Raw genomic sequence first — 25,480 nt, 5'->3', positions numbered from 1 at the left:
GCCTGTGACAAAGATGCAGCACGGGGCATGTGTTCCAGGCTCGGGGCCTGGCTGCCTGGCTGCCTGGCTTTCGGTCTGGTGCTTAGGAGGGCTGATTGGGCCCATCTGGCTACTTGGGGATCCCCTTCTTTCCTCACCATTCTGAGTTTGGCCTGAAAAGCAAGTTAGCTGCATATATTTTGAACTCCTACGAAGACCATCTGGTCTTTTTGATTCAGTTGTCAACATTTTTTTAATCAGGCAGTCCGTATTAAGCCCTTGCAGTTCTGTGCCTTAATGACATCATGGCAGCTCCCCCTCGTGGCACAGCAGACACCTCTCTGGACTATGGAGACCCTTGACATGCCCCTTCCTCTCTTAAGTCCTTAGCCACCTTGATGGCTGGCCCGTTTTTTTAAGTCAACTCAGATTTCTCCCACTTGATCCAGCCTCTAGAGGACCATGCGGATGTGTTCCTCATTTCTTTGAACTTTTACCTTCTATGCTTCCTTAGATCTTTGTAGTTTCTCCATCCATCCACTCAGCCACCCATCCAAAAAAAGGCTTATTGATGCCAGATATGTATCAGACTTGGGGTATGTCAGTGAATTAAATAACAAAGATATCCCCTTTCCCTCTTGGGGCTTACACTCTAGCTGGGGGAGATAGTATACATAAACAGTACATGCAATAAGTCCGTCAGTTCTATAGTATTTCAGAAGGGGATAAATGTAATGGAACAGGAAAGAGGAAAAGCAGAACAGGGTTGGGTGGATCAGAAGGGCAAAGCAGGAGGCAGTGGCAAGAAGCTGCAGGAAGGAAGCAGGCAGGCCTTGGAGACCCTGAAGCTGGCCTGGGCTCATAGGAATTTGTGTGCATGCCTTTGCCTTCCTCCCCAACCAAAAGGACAGGGCCTGGGCCTCCTCATTGATTTTCTGCTTGGAGCATTTAGCACAAAATGCTTTGCGTGTAGTTGGTGCTCTGTAAATAATTGGGAAAATAGAAATGAGTGTGTAAAAATGAATTTGAGGACAAATAAACTATTTCCTAATTTTTACTTTCTTTCCTGCCCTTTTAAAAACCTGTATAATAAATCTGTGCTTAAGAAGCTGAGATTAGTTTTCTATTTACTCCTTGCTTTCAAGACAAAAGTTGTCACTGGCACAGGGGTTTTGGAAAGTGTTGGTCAATGCCTGGACTACTTTTTGACATAGAATGCAATGTTAAGATGTAAACGTCAATTCCATTTCAGAAGAGCACAGAGGAGCAGAGTTTGATTACTGCTGTGGCCAGCTTTGTGCTCTACAAGTTATTTCTTTTTAAATAACTAACTTTTGGGAACTACATAGGGGACAAATCGTGAGTATATTTTATTGTCAGTTTGCCATGAAAAATTCAAGAGTCTCTTGAAAACCTCTGGATATAATTAGCTTTCAGTTTGCAAATATTTATCGAGTTAAATGACGTTATCCCAGTGCAGAGCAACACCTAACATGAATTGTGCAGAGCCAAAGTCACCTGACCAACGTGTGTGCCACACGGGTTTCAGCTCTTACATGAGGTTTAGCAATTATGGGAAGTCAATACAGAATAGCTTTGTGGGCTGCATTCAGTCGATATAGCTGGGTCTTGAGTTAAAAAAAGATCTAAGACTGCTGTTGCTTTCAGCTGCCCAGTTTAAAACGTAAATGACTCCTGCAGCTGATAAAATTCTCCCTTGAGAGCTCCAGAGCACTGTGTAACTTAGAGACTTGAATTCAATACAGCATCCACCACACAAAGAGTGTGTCATAGGCTCATAGAATGTCAGAGTCAGGAGGCCCCTATGGGGAAGCTAGTTTGCAGGTTCCTCTGCCGTGGGTCACAATGTGGGGAGGGAAAAGGGAAGCACAGGAGGGCGAGACTCTGAGGGTTAGCCACACCCTGGTCCCGGGCCTCTTCCTCCCTTTGCCTGGACATACTTGGCCTGATTTTATTGTGCTTATGATTCTGTGTAAGAGTTTGTATGAAGAAAGTGTTCTGAGGTTAAAAATACTTGGGAAGAAATAGTTTGACTCAAATTAGCTCCCTCATTTTCCAGGTAAACCACCGCAGCCTGGAGAAGGTAAGATGCCCCACTAAGTTGCATGTTCTGCAGTTCTGAGAGCAGCTGGAGATGCACCTCCGTGGGACTGTTTCCTTCTGTGTCCACCTTCTTTGTCTTAGTGTGAGGATCAAATGGGACAGACAGGAAAGCCCACAGTGTAATGCAGTAGTTAAATGCAAATGTTATGATCCTTTTCTGTTTTCCACCACTAGAGCAACCATGTAAGTTATCAAACTGTGTTACAGGAAACCCTGATGGTCCTTGCAGGGGGACTCAGGGTTCTGCTTTCTTTAGACAAAGATCTTCCCTTTTATCTGCTTTCTATCTTAGGCTTCTAGATAAAGTTTCTTTTGAAGGTAGGGCTCGTAAATAGCTGTGTTCAATATTGGTGAATGCTGGCAGCCGCCTGTGCCTGTTGAAATGGGCAGGCTTAGGATGTTCAGGATGATGACTGGCTGAATAGCTGGTTCAAGATGATTGCCCTATTACGTGAGCACCAGGAATAGATTGGCATGAGCCACACAGACTGAAACTCACCATGGAGACTTTTGAGCTGCGTTGTGAAGATTTAAGAATCAGGGTATTCCCAAGGCCTTTTATTTTTTGGCTCTGTTTGTAACTGATACGATGGTACAGTATAAGTACCCAGGTGGAAATGAGGTAGTACCTGACAGGTGATGCCGTTTTCTTTCCTGTGGTTGTTTTTCAGTGCACTTACATTTCAATCGACCAAGTTCCGAGGACCCATGCCATAATGATAAGCAGACCCGCCTGGCTCTGGGGGGCAGAAATGGGAGCCAATGAACATGGAGTGTGCATAGCCAATGAAGCCGTCAACACCAGAGAGCCAGCTGCTGAGATAGAAGCCTTGCTGGGGATGGATCTGGTCAGGTACTGCACGGTGATTCTTTGAAACAACTTCCCAGAAAAGGTTGGAAATGGGGACAGGATGTATTTCTTCCTAAACTTTGCATTTTTTAACATAATCCTTCCAAAGATGGTGTGTGCCTTTTGATAGAAACTTTAAGATGATGGGGTAAATGAATGGATTACAATGGATTCAATACATGGAATGTTGGAATGTTATTTAACAATAAAAAATAATCAAGTGGCTGGGCATGGTGGCTCATGCCTGTAATCCCAGCACTTTGGAAGGCCAAAGCAGACGGATCACCTGAGGTCAGGAGTTTGAGACCAGCCTGGCCAACATGGTGAAACTCCGTCTCTATGAAAAATACAAAAATTAACCGAGCGTGGTGCTGGGCGCCAATATCCCAGCTACTCAGGAGGCTGTGGCAGGAGAATTGCTGGAACCCGGAAGATGGAGGTTGCAGTGAGCCGAGATCACGTCATTGCACTCCAGCCTAGGCAACAACAGCAAGACTCCATCAAAAAAAAAAAAGAATCAAGTATAGATACACACTAAAGCATAATGATCATGAAAACATTATACCAAGAGAGAAGCCAGACACAAAAGGTACATATTATATGATTCTATTTATATGAAATATACAGAATAGGCAAATCCATAGAGGCAGGAAGTTAGATTAGTGGTTGCCTGGGATTTGGACGTGGGTGAGAGAATGGGGAGTGATTCCTAATGGGCATGAGCTTTCTTTTGTGGGTATTGAAAGTGTTCTAAACCTTAGATTGTGGTGATGGCTGCACAACTTTGTGACTATACTAAAAACCACTGAACTGTATAGTTTAAATGGATGGATTTTATAGTACTTGAAATATATAATATATATATAAATATGAAAAACCATAAACCAGAAAAGAAAAATTGAACAGAGATCACTTCCCTCCTTTCCTCTCTATGTCTCAGTTGTTTTTTCCTCCTTTTTCTCCTCTCCCAGCCGCTATACAGCAGAAGGAACCTGCTGTGTGAGCTGGATAGGGCAGGAATCTTTGTCTGTACACTCCTGTGTCATAAGCACTGAGAACTGTGTGCCTGGCCTGTAATGAGTGATCAATAGCTGAATTTTGAATGAATGACTAAAGTAGAAGGTAGGCTGGAACAAAGCAACATTCTGAAATGCCTTGTTTTGTCCCTGAAATAGTGAATTGAAATAAAATCATGACATAGTTGAAAGAAGATTGGGCTGGGAGCTGGAGTTCTTGGCTTTCAGTGTGGATGTACCGAGTTACATCACCTCTCTGGGCCACAGTTTCCTCATTTTTTCAATATGAGGTCTAGACTGGATGACTTCCGAAGAACTCCCAAAGCTAACATCCTAGAAAAAGGAATGGGGTTGGACTTTGGTTTTGCAGGGGAAATGGCACATTTAGACAGCGGCCTCGGAAACTCACTCCTCTGCCACCTGATGGAGAGGTCTGCCAGGGACACCCTTTTGGTAGCACAGTGACTTCCTGCCTTTCTTACCTTTCCTTACCATTCCTCATTCTTATAAACTCAGCAAGAGCAGCTTCCCTGAGCTGGGGAAAAGGCAGAAAAAGCCAGTTTTTAAAAATCAGTTATTTATAGCTAGTCTTCTCTTGATTCGCAAAATGAAATGTATAGAATACCAAGAAGTTTTGAGCTTATGTTTTGACAGCTCTCCAGTATTTTTTATTGTATTTGCAGTATGGGACTTATAGAACAGGCAAAATTACCATTTTAATAGTTGATTTCTAAGGGACAGTGGAAGAGGATTTTTTGTCTTTCTTCAGAGCCCCTGATGTATCTTTTTAAGATTATCAACCAATAAAGCAACAGGAGTTTACTGAATTCTACTTTGTGCTAGACTCTGTGGGCACATGAAGCAGCTCACAGCTTCAAAGGGATTTTAGTCTGGTTGCAGGAAGAAGAAAATTGAACAATGGAAATTGTAAGAGTAATATAAGAAGATAGTGGGAGAGAGGTAACTCAAAGTAATCTGAGATTTGATGCCACGTGAATGGCACAGAATTCCATGGTGTGGCCTTCAGCAAACACTGCAGGATGTTCACAGATTATCACAGACTGGTCATATTTGTGAATGCTTTGAGGGGGAGGTTCATTTGACCTGAAGCTACAAGGCTGAGGGAGGTAGACAGAGAAGATAGTTTGTCACAGACTTGGCATTGTGATAATTAGCAAGGTCCGGAGTAGATGACAGGATGAGAGTTTAACCTTCACCATATAACTTTAACTCCATCTTGGGCTAGCCATGTCCAGCTATTGCAATAAAAAGGGTGTGAAGAGGACCTGTCACTGGTAGATTCTTCAGGGTGGGGATGGACAACTGGAGAGTGAGCAAGGTGGTGAAGAGCTTCATTGAATGACAGAACAGCTCTCAGGAGACCCAAAGTGGGTAGCTCCATTCTGCACCTTAAGTGGATCTTTGAGTTCAGGGTCTGGTTTCATCTTTAAAGCAGCTATGATCAGTTCAGCCAAGCATAGCCAGATTTTGAAGGGTCATTTCATACCAACAAAATCTTAAAAGTAACTCATGCTCATTACCCAGCATTCTCTCTCTCTCTTTTTTAGACAAGTCTTGCTCTGTTTCCCAGGAGTGCAGTGGTATGATCTCGGCTGACTGCAACCTCTGCCTCCCAGGTTCAAGCGATTCTCCTGCCTCAGCCTCCTGAGTAGATGGGATTACAGCTGTATGCCACCACACCCAGCTAATTTTTGTATTTTTAGTAGGGACAGAATTTCACCGTGTTGACCAGGCTGGTCTCGAACTTCTGACCTCACATGATCCGCCTGCCTCAGCCTCCCAGAGTGCTGGGATTACAGGCATGGACCATCACATCCAGCCCCAGATTTCTTTTTTAATGATTTAATTCCTGTATTAATTTTTAAGAAACTCCAGATGATATTGATACTGCAGGTCGAAAAACCACAGTTTGAATGGCAAGTTCTAGGGTAGTGGTTCTCAAAGTGTGGCTGGTGAACAAGCATCGCCTGGGAACTTGCTAGAAATGTAAATTCTGGGTCCCTACTTCACACTGAGGGGCCAACAACCTGTTTTAACAAGTTCTCCAGCTGGTGCTGATGCATGGTTATGGTGAGAACCACTGCTCCAGGGGAAACTTTCTGTCAGTTGGTTGCATTCTCTTAATTTGGGGCTCAGTGCCTCACTAGGTATTGCTGTATAAGGAACCACTACTTTCTCTGGCCTTGCTTGAACTCTGTGCCTAGTGCCAGTTCCTCCCTGGACAGCTCCTATGAGAGCAGGCTATATCCATTTCACGTGCTCTTTCAAGGGCCTGCTAGACTGTGGTTAATTATTCAATGAATACAGCACTTACCCCTATACTTATCCTGGTACTTTGTACTTTCCAGCAGCATGTGAAATCCAACCTCAGCTCAAAGAGACATAAGGGAATGACAGTAGTAATGTAATAGGCAGTGATTTTAAGATAAAGGTATAATTTGTGTATGTTTCCTAGAGGCTTATGGGAATGTAAGCATTAGGCAATACTGTTTTTATAATGTGTTTTCAGTGACATTTATCTGAAAGCTAAGCTTCATCTGTTATTTTTGATTCACTGTTCTCTGACCACTAGTCCCTTTCTCCTGAGGAAGAGGCACATAAAGACACGTACACATTTTTGCATGTTTCATGAAGTTGGTTCCAAGTAATGAGTAGCCAGTAGAAGCTAACATAAAAGTGGGAATTTGGCCAGGTACACTGGCTTGTGCCTGTAATCTCAGTGTCACATGATCCTTAGGGTGTTGCTTTTCCAGCCAGAAACCTCTGTGGCTGGTGGCACCTTTGCCTGAGTTTTGGTCAGGCTGCTGGGTTTTTTCTACCACTTGACCCGGCACGCTGTACTCAGCTCACGCTACTGGCCTGGATCTCATGCCTTCCAAGGGCAAGCCAGGCACAGAGGGATAAGGGGTATGTGAGCAAGCATGGGGTCCAGCCACTGCACACAGCCAGGTGTGCCAGCTACAGCAGGATGGGCAGTTCTAGGCGTCGGCACAGGCGCTGGCACAGGCGCTAGCTCTGTGCGAGGCTGCAGCTGGACCAGGCATACTGCAAATGGCTTCCACTGCAGTCACCAAGGAACATGGTGGTGCCTGGCAGCTTGGAAATGCCAGGAACTGCAGAGCCCCAAAGAGGGTGTCACAGCCCTGGCTCGGGGAGCCCCTAGGTCTGGACTCCCCAAAAGACTGCAGCTCTTCTCTCCTTGTCATCACCTGCAATGTGGCAAATGGTGGGGGATGGGAGCATGCTTCAGCACTGTTTGTATTATAGCTCTTTCAGTTCCACCATTTGGCAGATCCCAAGTTCTTGTCCCATGTTCAGGAAGAATGAGATACATGGACAGCTGGAGAGTGAGCAAGGTGGTGAGGAGCTTCATTGAGTGACAGAACAGCTCTCAGGAGACCCAAAGTGGATAGCTCCATTCTGCAGGCAGGTCATCCTGACGAGTATCCAGCTCTCAGCAGAGAGGAGACCTGTAGTGGGTAGCTCCCTTCCACAGGCAGGTCATCCCAGCGAGTCAAGGAGGCCCAAAGTTGGTAGCTCCTTCCTACAGCTGGTAGTCCCAGTGTCTGTGTGAGTCTGGCTGAGTCTGGGGTTTTTATGGGCTCAGAAAGGAGGAAGTGCTTGCTGATTGGGTCATGGGCAGGCCCGGAAAAAGCACCGTAAGTTCTCACTCTGAGCTGCGTACTCCACCCGGAACTGGCAGTCCAGGCTTCAGGCCGTTCCTGGCTTGAGGGTGGGGTTTCACTGGAGATCTGCTCTTTTCCCAGGAACCTGTCTGCCTCCTGCCATTAACATGCCATCCATAGTGCCTAGGTTTTTCATCCTGGGGGGCACTGGCAGGCTCACACTGAGCTGTCCTCAGCCCTCCCAACCTCCCTCCCATGCTTATTGGTGCCCAAAGTCTGGAGAAGCCCAGGGCGGCAGGGGGCTGGCATATCAACACCACCAGAGCATGTGCACACCCAGCCAGGTTGCGATAGCACCTGGGCTCAGCCACAACTGTGCTGTGCACTGGAGCAGGCGCTGGGAGCAGGAAGAGGTCAGGGAGCAGGAAGCAGGTACTTCCAAGCCTATAGGGGCAAGGGCTTCCTGGGCTCCTGACAGCACAGGGATGCCCAGGTCCAGAGCAGCTGCAGCTGTGCCTGGGAGCATGGGGCTCCCACCCTGCCAACTCGGTAGGGGTCGGGACTCCCACCAGCCTCACAAAGCACGCAACCCAGGCCCCGCCTCCCCATTGCAGCCGGCATCTTCACAGTGGCTCCTCCAGATGGGCCACCACTGCTATCACCAGCACTGTAGGAGGCGAGTCATGAGGATCACTTGAGCCCAGGAGTTCAACACCAGCCTGGGCAACATGGCAAAAGCCTGTTTCTACAAAACAAATGCAAAATGTAGCTGGTTGCACTGTTGCATGCTTGTAGTCCCAACTACTTGAGAGGATGAGGTGGGAGGATTGCTGAGTCCATGAGGTCAGGGCTGCAGTGAACTAGGATTGCACTACTGTACTCCAGCCTGGGTGACAGGTTGAGACCCTGTCTAAAAGAAGGAAAAAAAGGGCCTGACATGGTGGCTTATGCCCTGTAATCTTAGCACTCTGGGAGGCCGAAGCAGGAGGATTGCTTGAGCCCAGGAGTTCAAGACCAGCCTCAGCAACATGGTAAAATCCTCTGTCTACAAAATATACAAAATTAACCCAGTATGGTGGCCCATGCCTGTGGTCCCAGCTACTTGGGAGACTGAGGTGGGAGGTTTGCTTGAACCCAGGTGGGGAGGTTGCAGTGAGCTGAGATCATGCCACTGCACTCCAGCCTGGGTCACAGGACAAGACTCTATCTCCAAAAAAAAAAAAAAAAAAGAAAAGAAAAAAAGGGAAGGAAAGAAAGGGGAATTTATTTTCTGGATGTTAGGGTGCATTTTTTCTTTTCTTTTCTTTTTTTTTTTTTTTTGACGGACTCTTGCTCTGTCACCCAGGCTGGAGTACAGTGGCACCATCTCGGCTCAGTGCAACCTCTGTCTCCTGGGTTCACGCCATTCTCCTGCCTCAGCCTCCCGAGTAGCTGGGACTAACCACCACACCCAGCTAATGTTTTGTATTTTTAGTAGAGACAGGGTTTCACCGTGTTAGCCAGGATGGTGTTGATCTCTTGACCTCTTGATCTGCCCGCCTCGGCCTCCCAAAGTGCTGGGATTACAGGCGTGAACCACCACGCCCAGCCTAGGGTGCCACTTATAATCCAAGGTCTGTCAGACATGATAGGTCTGGGCCTCAACATGGATGAGAACTAGGAAGCATTTGGAACCTCTTTGTCAGAAGTGTGCTGGTAAATGTTTAATAACCAGCCTGGTGGAGGGAAGGGGCAGCACTGTTTGAGTCCTTTTTCAATTTCCTTAGTGTAAGTACTCCCACCGTAATGGGTTTCAAGCTACCAACAGTTTCACAACTGGCTCAAAATCTCTAAAATTTAACCATCTGCTCTCCAAGCTGGTAGCAACTGGCTCCAGCAGATTGCTGCCTTCTTTCAGTGTTTCTTGCCCTTTCTTCCCTTTGCATAACTACTTTATTCTTTTTTTTCCTGCACACTGACTTTTGCTACTCCCATTTGTGTTTAACAATGGCACTAACACCTAGTCAATTCCAATATTTCAGAACATCTTATAATTCTGGACACATTCCATCAGACCTTCAGCATGTTAAAAATCACAAAAGTCCTTGACAAAAGGCCAGTGTGAAAATTTGGAAAGGTCTGTAATTTGTCTTTAGGTTGTTGGTGAATGTGAGGACTCAGGTGATTTAAAAGGAGGCTCAGTCACCATTTGTAGGCAGGAGGAAGCTGTGTAACCAGAGTTACTATTTCCTGAACACTATGGTAAGACATGCTTTGCACGTATTATTTCATTTAACTTTCACAGTCACCCAGTGAAGTAGGGCTCCTCCCTTTGAGAGGTGAGGACACTGGAGCTTAGGAGGATTAAAGGAGTTGCCCAAGGCCCCAGAGCTAGAAGGCGGCTAAGCCAGGGATCCCAGGGCCTGCTAACCTGAGAGAGGCCACTCCTCTATGTGGTGGAACACATTTTACTTCAACTGTCAATGACACAGGAATTTCAGGACACTGAGAGATGGAGATAAGTCAAAAAGTTTCACACGCTCTTTCCCTAGATCACCTTCACATCCATCACTTGTGTTATTACTCGTCTTAGTCCATTTGGGCTGCTACAACAAACATACCATAGCCTAAGGGGTTTAAACTACACAAATTTATTTTTCACATTCCTAGAGACTGGGAAATCTGAGATCAAGGCACCGGCAGACCCATTGCCTGGGGAGAGTCTGCTTGCTGGTTTGCAGACGGCCATCTTCCCCTGTATCCTCACATGGCAGAGAACAGAGAAAGAGGATGTGTTCTGGTGGCCCTTCTTTTAAGGGCACTAATCCCATCATGGTGCCTCCACCCCTCATGACCTCATCACCTCCCAAAGGCCCCGCCTACCATACCATCCCACTGGGGATTAGGCTTAACATATGAATTTTTGGGGGAAACCAGGGGGACAAGCAATCACTTCACAGCATTGCCTTCCTGTTTCCAGCCCTCTGGCTGAAGGCTGGGAATTTCCAATTTCCAAAAGGTCGTGACCCCAGAAGGGCCTGGCAGACTGCTTGATTGTGGGGTGGAGGAAGATTATTTGCACCTGAGTCCGGCAAGAATACCAGGCCCGTCTCTCCAAGGGGGCAGTGTTGCTTCTTTTTATTACTTTTCCCAAGTCAGTGATTATATGTCCATGGCAAATCTAGTTTTACCTGATTTGAGATAGGAAGGGTCGGGGTCTCCTAATCCATGGAGGCACAGATGTTGAAAAGATAAGCAGAGTTTCTAAACAAAGGGGCTTTAAGCAGGGGAAGTACAGGTGTGACCCATCTTTCTCAGTGAGATGTGTTAACTTTTCAGGAACGGGCAGGGTGAGCTTGACATACCTGTGAGAAGGTCATGGGCTCCCAAGGAAAGATTGTCCCATAAAACTAGGAATTGAATTCAGGAGCATCTAATTCCCAGGCCCAGAACAAGCTGGACAAAGCACACACTTTGGAAGGATTTGAACTGCACAGAAGATAGATGTTACAGTGGGACTCTGACCTTGGCCCGTTGAGTTTCTTCCCCTTCCTTGTCCTGGTCCTGCCCATGCGGAGGGGTAGCAGCCAAAGTGAAATTAGGCATGGGGCCAGAGAGCACTGCCCTCTTCTGGGAATCACATGAATCTGCCCCATGTAGGAGGTGAGACTGTTGGGAATGGCTTTAACATAGGCCTCTGGATGCCGAGTGACTTGCGGCCCCAGGTCTCTCTGGCATCTCTTCTGCACCCAGTGCCATGGGATTCATCTGCATTTCTCAGTTGCAGAGGGCGATGGTGTAACCCTGGTGTTATTCACGGCCCTTGTCCTATGGAGCAGTAGCTCTGTCCTCATCGCACGGTAGGAAGAACAGGTGGGAATAATCAGGTGGGACAAAGGGGTATCTCTGACCTACGGTCCTGGCACAAGGGATAGGAGGGTGAAATCAGAATTAGGTCTGTGGATAGTGCTGAGGTCCTGTTGCCAACTCTGCCAGAGGACATCAAAGTCAGCATGGGAGGGCAAGTGCACGTGCTAGGGCCTCAGTGTGGAATGCACACAGGCAGAACATCAGAAGAGTGCACTAGAAATCAAAAAAGATAAGTCACAAGCTCCGAAGATGGGGCTGTTACAGCTCACTGTGTATTCACATGCTCCTAGCACATGTTTGCACGGGCAAGTTGGGGCCCTGCAAAGGCCCTGGGAACAGGATTCTGCCTGGAATGTCTGCATGAGGCATTGTGACCAGGGGGCTACCAGGGACCTGTGGAAAGGAGGAAGGAGGCCTTTGAGTGTGCACAGCTTGGGCTTCCAAGAGGCACTCACAGCACCTTTGTTTGTTCCAGAGCCTCAAGATGAGTGCCTGCTTCTGTTCCTTCTCTTTGGAGGAGATGACATTGACCAAAGGAAAAGTCAGCTGAATTCAATCTTCTAATGGGTTTATTCTTTTATCCCTCTCCTAAGGTTTTAGGGTTCAGCTTTGTAAATCACTGCCTTGTAACCGAGTCTTGCTACATAAGCTTAAAATGAGAAATGTGAAATGAATTGTCATGTAATTATTTGACTACAAACACAAGCCTGTTATAATAATCAGCCTATAGATTCGTTGTATTAGCTTTTCTTCTCCCTGGCAGCATAGTGAAATATCCCTTTAGGAAGCATCAAATTAGATAAATTTGAATAGTTGTTACTTTTCAAGTTGAAAATTCACCAAGAACTGGCTTGTACCACCATTGTAGTAGTGCCATTGCCCGGGTTCTAAGACTCCTGTGTTCCTGCCACCTGAATTATAATTCGAATGAACAGATGAATAAATGGACACTTCCTGAGTACATGGCATGTACCATCCTCTTTCATAGCGGCCATAGAGGGAGGTGGTATTGTTTTCAATCTGCAGATGAGAAAAATCAAGGTTTGGAAAGGTCACATTACTGAAGATCATAATGGCAGTGAGTAGCAGAGCCAGAACTAGAAGCTGGGTCCATTTATCTCTGAGTCATGTTTCTCTGCCACAGTGTTCTACCTCCAGAAATTTACTGATCACTTTCCTGGTCACAGGCACTAGCACTGCATATTTTCATGGATGTTATCTCATAAACCTACTCTTATAGCAACTAAATGATGTGGGCATTCATTTTATAGATGACATAAAACTGAAGTTCAAAATATATAACCTGCCCAAGGTCACACAGAGGGAAGTACTGTGCAAGAGAAAATGAGGAAGAAGCAAAAGCGGGAACCCCTGATAAACCCATCAGATCTTATGAGACTTATTCACTATCACGAGAATAGCATGGGAAAGACCGGCCCCCCCAATTCCTTTTGGGTCCCTCCCACAGTAAGTGAGAAATCTGGGAGATATAATTCAAGTTGAGATTTGGGTGGGGACACAGCCAAACCATATCAGTGCCCTCTTTAAAGGGTTTATTAATTGGAAAGGCTGGAGGGAGATGGATGTCTCACTTCAAAGGGAATACATATTCTTTTGATGACTGAAGCTGTAAGCCATACCAATAGACGTAGGCTGATAGGTAGGAGGAGATATATGTAGAAAAGACTGATTATGTCTCAACCAGTTGCCCGTTCCTAGTAAGGTCTCTGAGACAGAGACAGAGGACAATGTCCTCTCTGGACACAGGATAATGTCTGGCATTTGAACACTTTTAATAAGTAAGCAAAATCCCTGGTGTAGAATAATAGAGATCAAGGCCAGACTTGGCCTTGATTTCCTTTTGCCCAGGTTAGAGTCAGGAGGGAGTACATGCCACAGAGAGGTGGTTGTGTAAGGACTAGAGCTGAGCCGGCCAGCTCTGTGGGAGACACAGTCAGAAGAGGGGAAGACAGACAGGGGCCTTCCAAGAGGGAGAAGCCACTGGGGTTCCTGATTTGTCTGTGTGGAAGGGAAATGACGAAAGACAGAAAACACCCCTATGATTTTTTCTTTCTTTCTTTCTTTCTTTTTTTGTTTTTTTGAGACAGGGTCTCACTCTGATGCCCAGACTAGAGTGCGGTGGCATGATCATGGCTCACCGCAGCCTCGACCTGCTTGGCTTAAGCAATTGTACCACCTCAGCCTTTCAAGTAGCTGAGACTGCCAGTGTGTCCCGCCATGCCTGGCTAATTAAAAAAAAATTTTTTTTTTTTTTTGAGGAAGAGGTCTCACTATGTTGCCCAGGCTGATCTTGAACTCCTGAGCTCAAGCAATCCTCCTGCCACTCCCAAACTGCTAGGATTATAGGCATGAACCACTGCACCTGGCTATCCCATATGGTTTTTTAAGCAAATATGTGAGAAGTGTATTCTGAGATACAGTGCAGTTAATCAGTTTGCTTATTGTTCTGCAGACTTAACATGTTTACACGTGTTGGCATGCTTCATAACTCGGCCTTGCCCAGTCTTTGGTTACTCTAGTAACAATCCTGTGGTATGAAATGACTGAAGTATAGTTCTGGTTTCCTTCCTGCAGGCTTGGTTTAGAAAGAGGGGAAACAGCTAAAGAAGCCTTAGATGTCATTGTCTCCTTATTGGAAGAACACGGACAAGGTGGGAATTACTATGAAGATGCAAACTCCTGCCACAGCTTCCAAAGTGCATATCTGATTGTGGATCGTGATGAAGCCTGGGTGCTCGAGACCGTAGGGAAGTACTGGGCTGCCGAGAAAGTCACAGGTGAGCAGGTGTGGATGGTGGAGAGTTCTGAGGACAGGGAAGGCCACAGAGATGGGGGTGGCCTGCATGTACAGTGTCAGACCTGGAGGAAAGACGTGCTGTTGCCGGTCCTCTCTATGTGAGACTGTCATGCTTTGGCATGCCTCTCATTTCTGGGCACCTCCAAGAAGAGAACCTGGAGTCTCCTGAACCTGGAGTGAAGCAGTCTTCCAACATTTCGTATTTTCTATTTGCTTTCTGGGAAGAGCCTGCTTTTGACTACCAGGAATTCCATGACTTAAACCACTACTCTATTAATTGGCCAAGAGAATGGTGACTCTTCTTGTGTAATAGGCCAACAAGTCCCTTCCCTGAACAGTAACCCCTTGTCATCCCCAACCCTGTAGATCTTTGTGCTTGCCATGGTTCTCTAAAATAGGAGTTTAGATCTGTGTGAGGACCGGTGTGTGCCACTCGGATTTCTCTGTGAGTGAAGTTCATCTCTCTCACAGTGAGACAGTGTTTCTAGAAGAGCAGAGGACTAGATGGTCCACCCAGAAGGATTTAGTGCCTGTAAAATTGCTGCTCTGCGGCCCTTGCAGCATCTTGCTTCTAACACAGCCCTGGGGAAGGAAGTGTTAGGGGTGGGAGCGGTAGTTTTGTATCCCCACCTCAGCATCCTCATTTTCTGGACAGGATGAGATCCCAGAATGGGTTAAAGGGCTTCCAAGAGGACTAAGTAGTCCTAAGAGGGAATTGGCCCGAGCAGCTCCTTGGGACTGGGTAGTGACCACATGGCGTGTGCACTGCCATTCTTCCCTCCTATGCTGGTGGTGGAGGAGTAGGTTACAACACTCTTCTTTTGTTGAACCTATTCTTGGCCTTTGTATTTTTCTTAACTAAATTTACCAGGAAGTCTCTTCCAAGTAATCCAAAATGATGTTGGGGATGAAACTTGTGTGCCATCCCTATCTTAGGGGTGAATTGAACCAAATTTGACCTGAGTTAGAAGCAGAAGATCCATCACAGTAGATGGGAATCAAGCCTGTTTTCTGTGCACAAAGTTAGTTCAGTGTTCAGGGCTTCTCTGGATGATGGGTACATTGTACTCTATACAAAATTGCCCCAGTGAGGCAGTGAATCTAGACTGTGGCTTCCTGGCCAAGCTGTACGAAGGCTGTGTCTGTCTGGAGGTGGGGGTGGCCTCTTTCTATCTCACAAGGGTGCAGAATGGGCTAGTGGTGTCCGTCAGCAATCATGGAGAGTTTCTCCACCTCATATGCCCAGCATGTACCCACCCACCAGGGTGTGTACCTACTCGCCCAGCACTTAAAGTATTTCTAGAACTAAGGCAGCCAGTGCAGCCCACCAGGTCTCCAACTCTCCTGCAATGCAGGAACTTAAAACTCCTTGATAAAAATCCCTCCTGAAATGAAGTCTTACTATTGAATGGTTCCATCAAGAGTGCTAGTAATCCATGCTTCAAAGCAGTCATATTGCTTTTAAGTTGAACCTAACACTTTTTGATCTATGACTACATTTCAAAAGCCGAGCGTCTCTTCACACTGTAGCTTAAAAAATTACACACAATGAATTCTGCCGTTAGTTAACTAAATATTTAAATAAAGAAGAACCCCAGCCATTTCTTGGACTCATTGACTTCATGTCGTCTGATCCCAGCAGCGGTGTGATGGATTGCAGTAAGATTTAATGCACTCCGTCTCCCAAAGGCTAACATTCTTGAAAGCAAATGGCTGCTATAAATCTGCCCACTGGGAAACTAATATCTGTAGAGTCACTTTCAGGAGTATTTTTTTAATAGCTTAGTATGAATGATGTCAAAATCACTTGTTTAGGCCAAAACTGGTTTTTATTTTTAATTGTTTATAATTGTACTTGTATGGTCCTCTCTGAAAAGATAAATGACAAAGGACCAATGCCCACCAGCCAGGAATGCTTATTTTGGAAGTGTAAATCAGTGAAGCAAAACATACTGAAAGAACTTAGTCCAGCACTGATCCTGCCTCTAGGAACTGGTTTTCAGGCAGTGATGGCTTTCCTGTAGCTTGTAGTTTAGGTTCTTTATCTCACTTCATTCTCCAAGAATTTGGAAAATCAGCATGCTCCCTGGAAGCAGCAAACAGGAATGGCCCTTTTAAGCTAGCGCTGATAACTTCCTAGTGTTTGTGCCCTAGACAGCATCTTGAAGCTGGAAGGCTGAGTTGTCCTGTGTGCATTTGCAGCTCAGGCTTCGAAGAAGACATAGCAAGCTGGCCAGCTGGTATGGAGAGTTTCTGGTCTAAGCCCTCATTCATCAAAGTGGAATATACTCAGAATGCAGGCATTTGTGATTCTAGACTTATTTAGTCACAATTCTATTTTTATAAGAAAAAATTTCCTATAGATTTTTCAAACACATACACACACGCACACACACACTTTATCTCACACACACACACGTGCGCACACACATGTACCCAGACACACATATATTCATGAATATATTCAGTTATTTTAAAAAGATTCGTTATCATTGCCATGTGGTTTTCTAAATGTTGAGACCTGAAAAAAAAGTTGAATGAAGTATTTGATTTGTATTTTTTTTAAAAAAACCATATATATTTGGGCAAGAAGTGGGGATGTGAAGTGTTTTTTCAGGGAGAGGGCTTTCGATAGATGCGATAGAGCATTGCTGTAGAGGAACAGCCTCTCTATTATAGAGGACACTCTTATGGATGGCTAAGTCTTGTTAGCTCAGTACCTCTTTCAAAGCACCTGTCCCTTTTTTTGTGTGTAACTAATGAATGCTTGGGGCTTATTTAGCCAAAATGAAGAGCCTTACATATTTCCTCTTGATTATGCTTTTAAGATGGGTAAAGTGACGTTGCTCATTTAAAATGTGATAATGCCCGGTCAAGACTGGTCAGACCTTTTAGGAGGTCTCCTAGAAAGAGGCTCAATGATTGTCTGTTTCTCTCTTCAAAAATTAAATGGATTCCTCCCTGTGGTTAAAGTCAGTGTTTCAGGGAAAGGATTCCCTATAAATTTCCGTTTCTTGATTAAGTCTTTATAAGTATATTTTTAACTAATGGGGCTTTGCACTCTCTGCAGAGGGAGTGAGGTGCATTTGCAATCGGCTTTCGCTCACCACTAAGATGGATGCAGAGCATCCGGAACTCAGGAGTTACGCTCAGAGCCAAGGTTGGTGGACAGGAGAGGGCGAGTTCAATTTTTCCGAAGTCTTTTCTCCAGTTGAGGATCATCTAGACTGCGGTGCTGGCAAAGACAGCTTAGAAAAACAAGAAGGTGAGTTAGTCTCTCCCTCACGATTCTCCTTCTCATAACCCTTTCTCTTGCAGCTGTTTCTGAGAACTTGTCTGAGCTTAGAAGGGTGAACAAAGAGGAATACAGAATAGCCCTTGTATGTAAAGACCAGCTTGTGCTAAAAGTCCCTGATGTGCAGGCAAGAAAACAACTTGTATTTATTTTTACATGGTACTTCCTCATCCCTGGAGGTTTCCTGCTCCTACCCATGTTGTTCTCCTTTAATCTCTGATGTCATTGTGTTGCCTTTTGTAGTACTTATTGCAGCCATCCTCTTACATCACTAGTTATATATTTGACTCATCTTTCCCTGCTGCACTAGCCTGCTGGGTCTTAAGGGCAGAGGTGTTGTCTCTTACTCATCTAAGGGCCCCCTGTATAGTTTTTTGTTCCATGGACACTTGATGAGTTGAATTGTTGCCACTCCATCTGCCAACTAGTTACTAACTTTATTTATTTATTTATTTATTGAGACAGGGTGTCACTCTGTTGCCTAAGCTCAAGTGTGTTGGCACAATCTCAACTCACTGCAGCCTCCACCTCCTGAACTCATGTGATCCTCCCTCAGCTGCACCCCTGCTGCCATCCCAGTAGCTGGGACTAAAAGCATGTGCCACCATTTCTGGCTAATTTTTTTTTTTTTTTTGTAGAGACAGGGTCTCATGTTGTTGCCCAGGCTGGTCTGACACTCCTGGGCTCCAGGGATTTGCCCGCCTTGGCCTCCCAAAGTGCTGAGATTACAGGCCTAAGCCACCACACCTAGCCCCTAGTTATTAACTTAATCAGAATCCATATTTAGGTATATATATGGTGACTAGATAGCTTCTTACTTTTGTGCCTATGCGGAAATCCTTCCAAAAAACCCGCAACAGTCATTCTATATTTGTTGGTGATGCATGTATTTTATAAGTCAAAGTTTTGGATCATTTAGAACAGGGGTCAGCAAACTATGACCTGTTGGCAAATGCCTGTTTTGAAAATAAAATTTTATTGGACTGTAGCCACACCCATTTATTTATATATTGTTTGGGGGCGGCTTTGTCACTATAATGGCAGAGTTGAGCAGGTGCAACAGGAAAGTTTCAACAGAAATTGTATGGCCCATAAACCTGAAATATTTACTGTCAGGCCAGGTGCATGCTTGTAATCACAGTACTTTGGGAGGCTGAGGCAGAGGATCACTTGAGGCTAGGAGTTCAGTTTAAGACCAACCTGGGTAACTCAGCAAGACCTCATCTCTCCAAAGAAATGAACAAAATTAGCCAGACATGATGATGCGTGTCTATAGTTCTGGCTCCTCAGGGGGCTGCTGTGGGAAGATTTTTTAAGCCCCGGAGTTCAAGGCTGCAGCGGGCTGTGATTGCACCACCTCACTCCAGCCTGGGTGACAGAGTGAAACCCTGTCTCTTTAAAAAAAAAAACAAAAAGGAAGGAAAATGTTTCCTGGCTCTTAATCTAGAACACTTTAGGACTTTTGCTATAGTACTTATGTAATATATTCTGGGTAGGAAGGTAAGAAAATATTCACTTTTAAATGGGAGCTTTAAAAAAATCAAAATTGTTTTAATTAAAAAAATCTAGCTGGATGAAAGATATTAAATAATGTTGCCAAAACATCAGCTGTAAATCTGATAAAGCCTTTAGGTCTGGCTACTAATTTACAGGAAATACAGAGGATAGAGGAACAAATACGCTATTTAATATAATAATTGCCAAGACCAGCTCGGTTGGGGAGAGCCTAACCCAATGGCGCCAGAAGAATTAAAGACACACACACACAGAAATATAGAAGTGTGGAGTGGGAAATCAGGGGTCTCACAGCCTTCAGAGCTTTGAACAGAGATTTACCCATGAATTTATTGACAGCAAGCCAGTGATAAGAGATTATTGTTTCTATAGATTATAGATAAACTAAAAGTATTAGATTAACTAAAAGTATTCCTTACGGGAAACAAAAGGGATGGGCCGAAATAAAGGGATGGGTCCGGCTAGTTATCTGCAGCAGGAGCCTGTCCTTAAGGCACAGATCGCTCATGCTATTGCTTGTGGTTTAAGAATGCCTTTAAGCGGTTTTCCGCCCAGGGTGGCCCAGGTGTTCCTTGCCCTGATTCCCGTAAACCCACAACCTTACAGCGTGGGCGCCATGGCCATCACGAACATGTCACAGTGCTACAGAGATTTTGTTTATGGCCAGTTTTGGGGCCAGTTTATGGCTAGATTTCAGGGGGCCTGTTCCCAACAAATAATGCCATGAGGATGCCATCTGCAAAGCTTACACTGTGCACAGCTACAGGAGAGATGACGCTGACAACTAAGATGCAAGCTGAGTGGGTGCAGTGGCTCATGCCTGCAATCCAAGCACTTTGGGAGGCCCATGGAGGGTGGATCACTTGAGGCCAGGAGTTCAAGAGCAGCCTGGCCAACATGGTGAAACCTCATCTCTACCAAAAAAATACAAAAATTAGCCAGGCGTGGTGGTGCATGCCTATAGTCCCAGCTACTGGGGAGGCTGAGGTGGGCGAATCACTTGAACCTGGGAGGTGGAGGTTACAGTGAGCCGAGATTGCACCATTGCACTCCAGCTGGGGGGACAGAGCCAGACTCCGTCTCAAAAAAAAAAAGATGCAAGGGGAAAAAAACAAGAGGCAGACGTTTCCAATTCTGATCGATTCCAATTCAAATCAATAGGCTCATTTATAAGACAATGAGGAAATCTGAACACTGGACAGTTGAAGCAATCAAGGATTTGTTGTTAATATTTCTAGGTATGACATGTAAGTAGAGATTTATAAAGAGGATGTGAATGTGCCAACAAACCTTCTCTCCATGTGATGCTTCAATTCCATCATGGTGAACACAGACTGAAATAGTGTTTTAACAAATTATAACCCAGGGGAAGTTGTAGAAATGGGATCTCATGTAATCAAGGATTTGTTTATCTGTTTATCTGTGGTCACAGCCAACAGTCCTAATGGCTCTGAATATTCTAAATGCCTCTCTGTGCATATATTTCCCACTGCAGAGAGGACATTCTCCAAATAGAGTATTGGCTCTGACCAGCAAGAGTTTATGGGAGCGAGCTTGGTGGACTGTGTGTAGTAGATTGTGCATACTTTCTTGTGGATGTCTATTGAGTTATTGTACTGATTGAGGTACAGCTAAATGCTGTAACAAAGACACCCCACATTAACGTGGCTTAAAGAAAATAGTAGGTTATTTCTCTCCCATTTTACAGTTCAGGTATATATGACCAGTCCATGGCTGGTTACTGTGACTCAACACAGGAATTCCATTTGTGGTCCACTTGTTTGCATCTCCTAGTTGGCAGGAAGGGAGAAAATACAAACAAAAGGCAAACATACCTTGTTTTTAGGTGTGATGAGGAATTGCACACATTGTTTCTGCTTGCCTCCTATTGATCAACATTTATCACACGGCCACATATAGTCACAAGGGAAGTGGGGAAATAGACTCTGTAGTTTGGTAATTACAGTCCCAGATATAATTTCAGAGTTTTTATTACTAAAAAGAGAACAGAGTGAATGGATTTTAGTTAGTGGCCCGCCACAGTTTTGTGTTGGATCTACTCTTTCCATTTGTCTGTCTTTCGTGTTTTTGCAGAAAGCATCACAGTGCAGACTATGATGAACACCTTACGGGACAAAGCCAGTGGAGTGTGCATAGACTCCGAGTCTTTCCTCACCACAGCCAGTGGAGTGTCTGTCCTGCCGCAGAATAGAAGCGCTCCGTGCATTCACTACTTCACTGGGACCCCCGATCCTTCCAGGTTTGTCCGAGGCCTGGTCACGTAGGGAGAACATGAGTGCTTCCCTTGAAAGCTCATTCAGCAAGTACGTAGTAAGTGCCTGACCATGTCCTCCCCTTGGATAACAAAGTCACATTTTTCAGTCAGCCTCATTGTGGGCAGTGTAGCACCAAGGGCTTTGATTAAGTGAATTCCTTGGTTTTAGTCACATAGTATTTATGACAGTCAAGGAATCTAGTAGTTCTTTTAAATTTATTAGGTTGGTGCAAAAGTAATTGTGGTCCTTACCATTACTTTTGCACCAACCTAATATCAAATATTTACTGAGTATATATCATGGGCCAAGCATTGTGTGGTACATGAGGGATACAGAAATGAACAAAACACAGCGAGACAGAGAGATGTGGGAATGCTCATGATTTATCAGAACAACCAGTTCCTGTGAGTTAGAGAATAAAACAGTTCAGAGGCAATACAGATGGAAGTAACTTCACGTGTACTGGCCCCTCTTTAAGACATTGTGGTTTAGGGGGTTGCTTTCTGCCCTTGTGCTTCAGCAAAAAGGCAGCATTACACAGGGATAAAGAACGCAGCCTCTAGAATGGCCTGCCAGGATTTTGAATCCGACCTCTGCCCCATAGTAGCTGAATTATTTCACCTCTCTAAGCTTCAGTTTCTGTATTTGTACAATGGGGATAATACCAGCTCCTACCTTTACATGCTTGTTGGGAGGATTAAATGAGATAATCCAAGTCAATACATAGTAGATTTTACGATTATTTATGAAGACGATCTCTGATCTCCTAGGCAGACAGCAGCGCCTCTCCCCAGGAACATTCTGTCATGTATATCAGGAATCACGTCATCAGTAGCTTAGAACCAGCTGTCCAGTGGTTTCTAGATCTGTTCATTGCTAGAATCACTTGGAGGAGTTTTCAAAAAATACAGGTTCCTTGACTGAAACCTATTGTATGAGAATCTTTGAGGTGGACCTAGGAATCTGTCAGGTAAGTCTGGATCCTCAGCCTGGAAGGCTCTAGAAGGCTGCCTATTCCAGTAGGTTCTCTGGTGTTTTTTTGGGTGTTCCATTGGCTGATCATCATTATCACTGTCTGAAAGTCAGCTTGTTAAACCTTTGAATCTGCTTCCAGGGTATTTGCTGGTATTACATTTCATTCGTTTTGCAGCTGAAAATATTTATTCTCCTTTTACTGTTTCAGGAATATAAGACAATGATTGCATCTTGCTAGGGACTGATTCTTAGATGCCTCAGGGGAAAAGTGAAGCGCCTCTTGTGACTCTTTGGCCTCATTTTTAAACTACTGCCAACGTCAATAGATCTTTCTAACCAGACCTGACTGGGGAACTCAGTATTAGCTGTTCTTAGTTTTTCATTCACTCGTTCATTCAACAAACGCTAAGCACCTACTGTGTACCAAATATTATGTTTGTTGTATACCATGGATGAAGTGTGTACAAGGAAAATGGTGGCACAAATGAGATGATGAAGGGGAAAGCTTCACAGAGGACGGAGCTCTTGAGCACTGGGCGTTGTGGGAAGAGTAGGGGTTCGTTAGGTAGAAAGCAGGAACAGCAGTCTGGGTGGAGAGGACGGCACGTGCAAAGGCAGAGAGGCATGAAACCACATGACCACGGGCTAGAGCCGTGCATCCTCCCAGAGATGGTGCTGGTCACTAGGTGCCCATTGCTCCTCTACCCCCAGCCCCTCTGTGAAACAAACCCAGCACCCTCCCGTGGCACCCCTGTCAGCCTTTATCAGTGAGACTCAACTGCTCGACGCTGCTCCTGGCAGCCTCTCAGGAGGCTCCTCCTGTGTGAGTCCAGTTGCTATTCCCTTGATTTTGTCTCCCATTTCTGAATCCTTGGGCTCCATGGCTGTACCTTCTACCCACTTTTTGGCCCAGCGGATTTGGGGCTCCGTCTTCCCCTTGTGTCTGGGCCTCCCTCCTCCTGAACTGTGACCTAGTTTGCTCCCCTAATGCTAGTGGCTCAGTAGCCCCTTGTGAGGACCCTGCTGGGTGACAGGGGTACATACCGACATTTGGAGTTCTATTTTCAGGTGTCTGGAATGCTCTGCGAAAGTGTTTGGGCATGGCTTTTTAGGGAACAGGAGCCTTTCAAAGAGTGGGTTGAGCTGAACCAACTCCTGTTGTTCCTGATGTCTCAGATACCAGCTCTAACTGTGCTCAGGAGACAGGGCCTTGTGAGCCCAGGATACCGATACAAAGGAACTCCACTTCCTAGGCTGAAGGACACAGCCTAATCCAGTTGTAAAAATGGCTGGGCAATAGCCTTCTGATAGTTAAAATGAAAAATTTTAAGTGCTTTTAAAAGAAAATTATTCATGGTTAAATTAATTTCAAAGACCTTGTGTTATAGAAGATTAAGACCCTTCTGGAAGACATTCATTATTATCTTCCATGGTAAAAGAGCTGCATTTCCCACCGTGACTGTAGAACTGTCATACGTTGTTATTCTTTCTATTCAACATTTCAGTGCTTCTCTGTAATTGAGCATGCTCGACTTATTGTATTTTGTCAGCAAGAAACATAATTACCTTTTCTTAGATTTTTAGGCAAGAAAATTAGGGAGATTTTGGCTTCTGTTAATGCTAAAAATGTTAGAAATCGCTTCATAGTAGCGGACTTGGAAAAGAACCACACTTTAGTCTTTACCCTTCCCAGTTAATGTTAAAACCAAAAAACATGATCTTCCTGTTGTCTGCCTGCCTGGACACTTCTCTGTCCTTCACTGTATTAATTATAGATCTTTTCCTTGAAATGATTTGCGCTCACATCCTCTTTTCCCCCCCCTCCCCTCCCTCCCTCCTTCCCTCCCTCCTACTCTCCCTCCTACTATGTGCTAGGTACTATGTAAGGTTGAGAGGTGGAAGGAGATGCTGAAGGCAGAGTTTGAATGCTTGAGGGAGATGCAGAAGTTCTTCACTTAATAATATTGAGAAGGCAAATTCCATCACATCAACACTGTGCGGAGTCAGTGTGTGCCACAGTCGTTCAAAGAGTGACACCGATTGGCTTTAGTGTACTGGTTCTGACCTTTGGAAACCATTTCCTAGGAAGCCAGCACTTGTTAAAGCTTCTTTGATGTGAAGAATTGGAGGGGGGAGGAGTAGAGAAGTACCTTAGCATTGTGAGACAATGTAAATTCGGAGTCTTACAGTGTGCTGGAACCACGGAGAGCTGATTGTGAAGAGAGCCTCTCTTCCCAAGTCCACATGTGGTGATGTCATTGGCCCCTTGAAATGGGCCACAGTGGGGGTGTTTACACTACAGAAATTGGCAAATGCCATAAATCTGAGCTAATTTTTTCAGAGATGTAGTTGTTAGACCAGTAAACCACTGAGAGGCCCCCACATGCAGGAAAATACACAAATGAATACTCAAGATACAGGCCAGGTGTGGCCGCTCACGCCTGTAATCCCAGCACTTTGGGAGGCCAAGGTGGGTGGATCGCTTGAGGTCAGGAATTCCAGACCAGCCTGGCCAACATGGCGAAACCCTGTCTCTACTAAAAAAAAATACAAAAATTAGCCAGGCGTGGTGGCGCGCGCCTGTAATTCCAGCTACTCTGGAGGCTGAGGCAGGAGAATCACTTGAACCTGGGAGGCAAATGGTGCAGTGAGCTGAGATTGAGCCACTGCACTCCAGCCTGGGTGACAAAGTGAGACTCTGTCTCTAAAATAAAATAAAATAAATACTCAAGATACAGGATGGGTAAACCAGAAGGCGGGGAGAACGTAGAAGTTCTAAGAAAATAGCGTGTCTGAGCCACTTTAACTAGTGGCAGGGTGCTGGAGAGATGCCAGGACATTCCCCTCCACCCCACCTCCTTACTTATGTGTGCGTTTTCTTTGTTTCTTCCTCTTCTCCTCTCAGTGTACTCATCTTTTTTTCTCTTTTTTGAGATGGAGTCTCACTCTGTTACCTAGGCTGGAGTGCAGTGGCGCGATCTTGGCTCACTGCAACCTCCGCCTCCTGGGTTCAAACAATTCTCCTGCTTCAGCCTCCTGAGTAGCTGGGACTATAGGTACCCACTACCACACCCGGCTAATTTTTTATTTTTAGTAGAGATGGGGTTTCACCATGTTGGCCAGGCTGGTCTCGAAG

General features: G+C 45.2%; 1 protein-coding gene across 2 annotated transcripts in view; it reads left to right on the top strand.

The window, feature by feature from the left end:
• SCRN1 (secernin 1) overlaps nt 1–25,480 on the top strand; it is a 71,522-nt gene that overhangs the window by 33,669 nt on the left and 12,373 nt on the right. The window contains exons 1-5 of one of the 2 annotated variants that reach the window (XM_050783249.1): nt 2,060–2,083; nt 2,775–2,956; nt 14,061–14,263; nt 17,354–17,548; nt 21,188–21,353. In XM_050783249.1, coding sequence (XP_050639206.1) covers nt 2,820–2,956; nt 14,061–14,263; nt 17,354–17,548; nt 21,188–21,353 — 701 coding nt within the window. In that variant the 5' untranslated portion in view covers nt 2,060–2,083; nt 2,775–2,819. Of the gene's footprint in view, nt 1–2,059; nt 2,084–2,774; nt 2,957–14,060; nt 14,264–17,353; nt 17,549–21,187; nt 21,354–25,480 lie in introns of those variants that run through there. The other variant, XM_050783248.1, reaches the window with a different exon arrangement.

Source organism: Macaca thibetana, chromosome 3, assembly GCF_024542745.1.
Source record: "Macaca thibetana thibetana isolate TM-01 chromosome 3, ASM2454274v1, whole genome shotgun sequence".
NCBI lineage: Eukaryota > Metazoa > Chordata > Mammalia > Primates > Cercopithecidae > Macaca > Macaca thibetana.
Note: the sequence above shows the minus strand (reverse complement) of the source record. Positions and strands in the feature narration are given on the sequence as shown.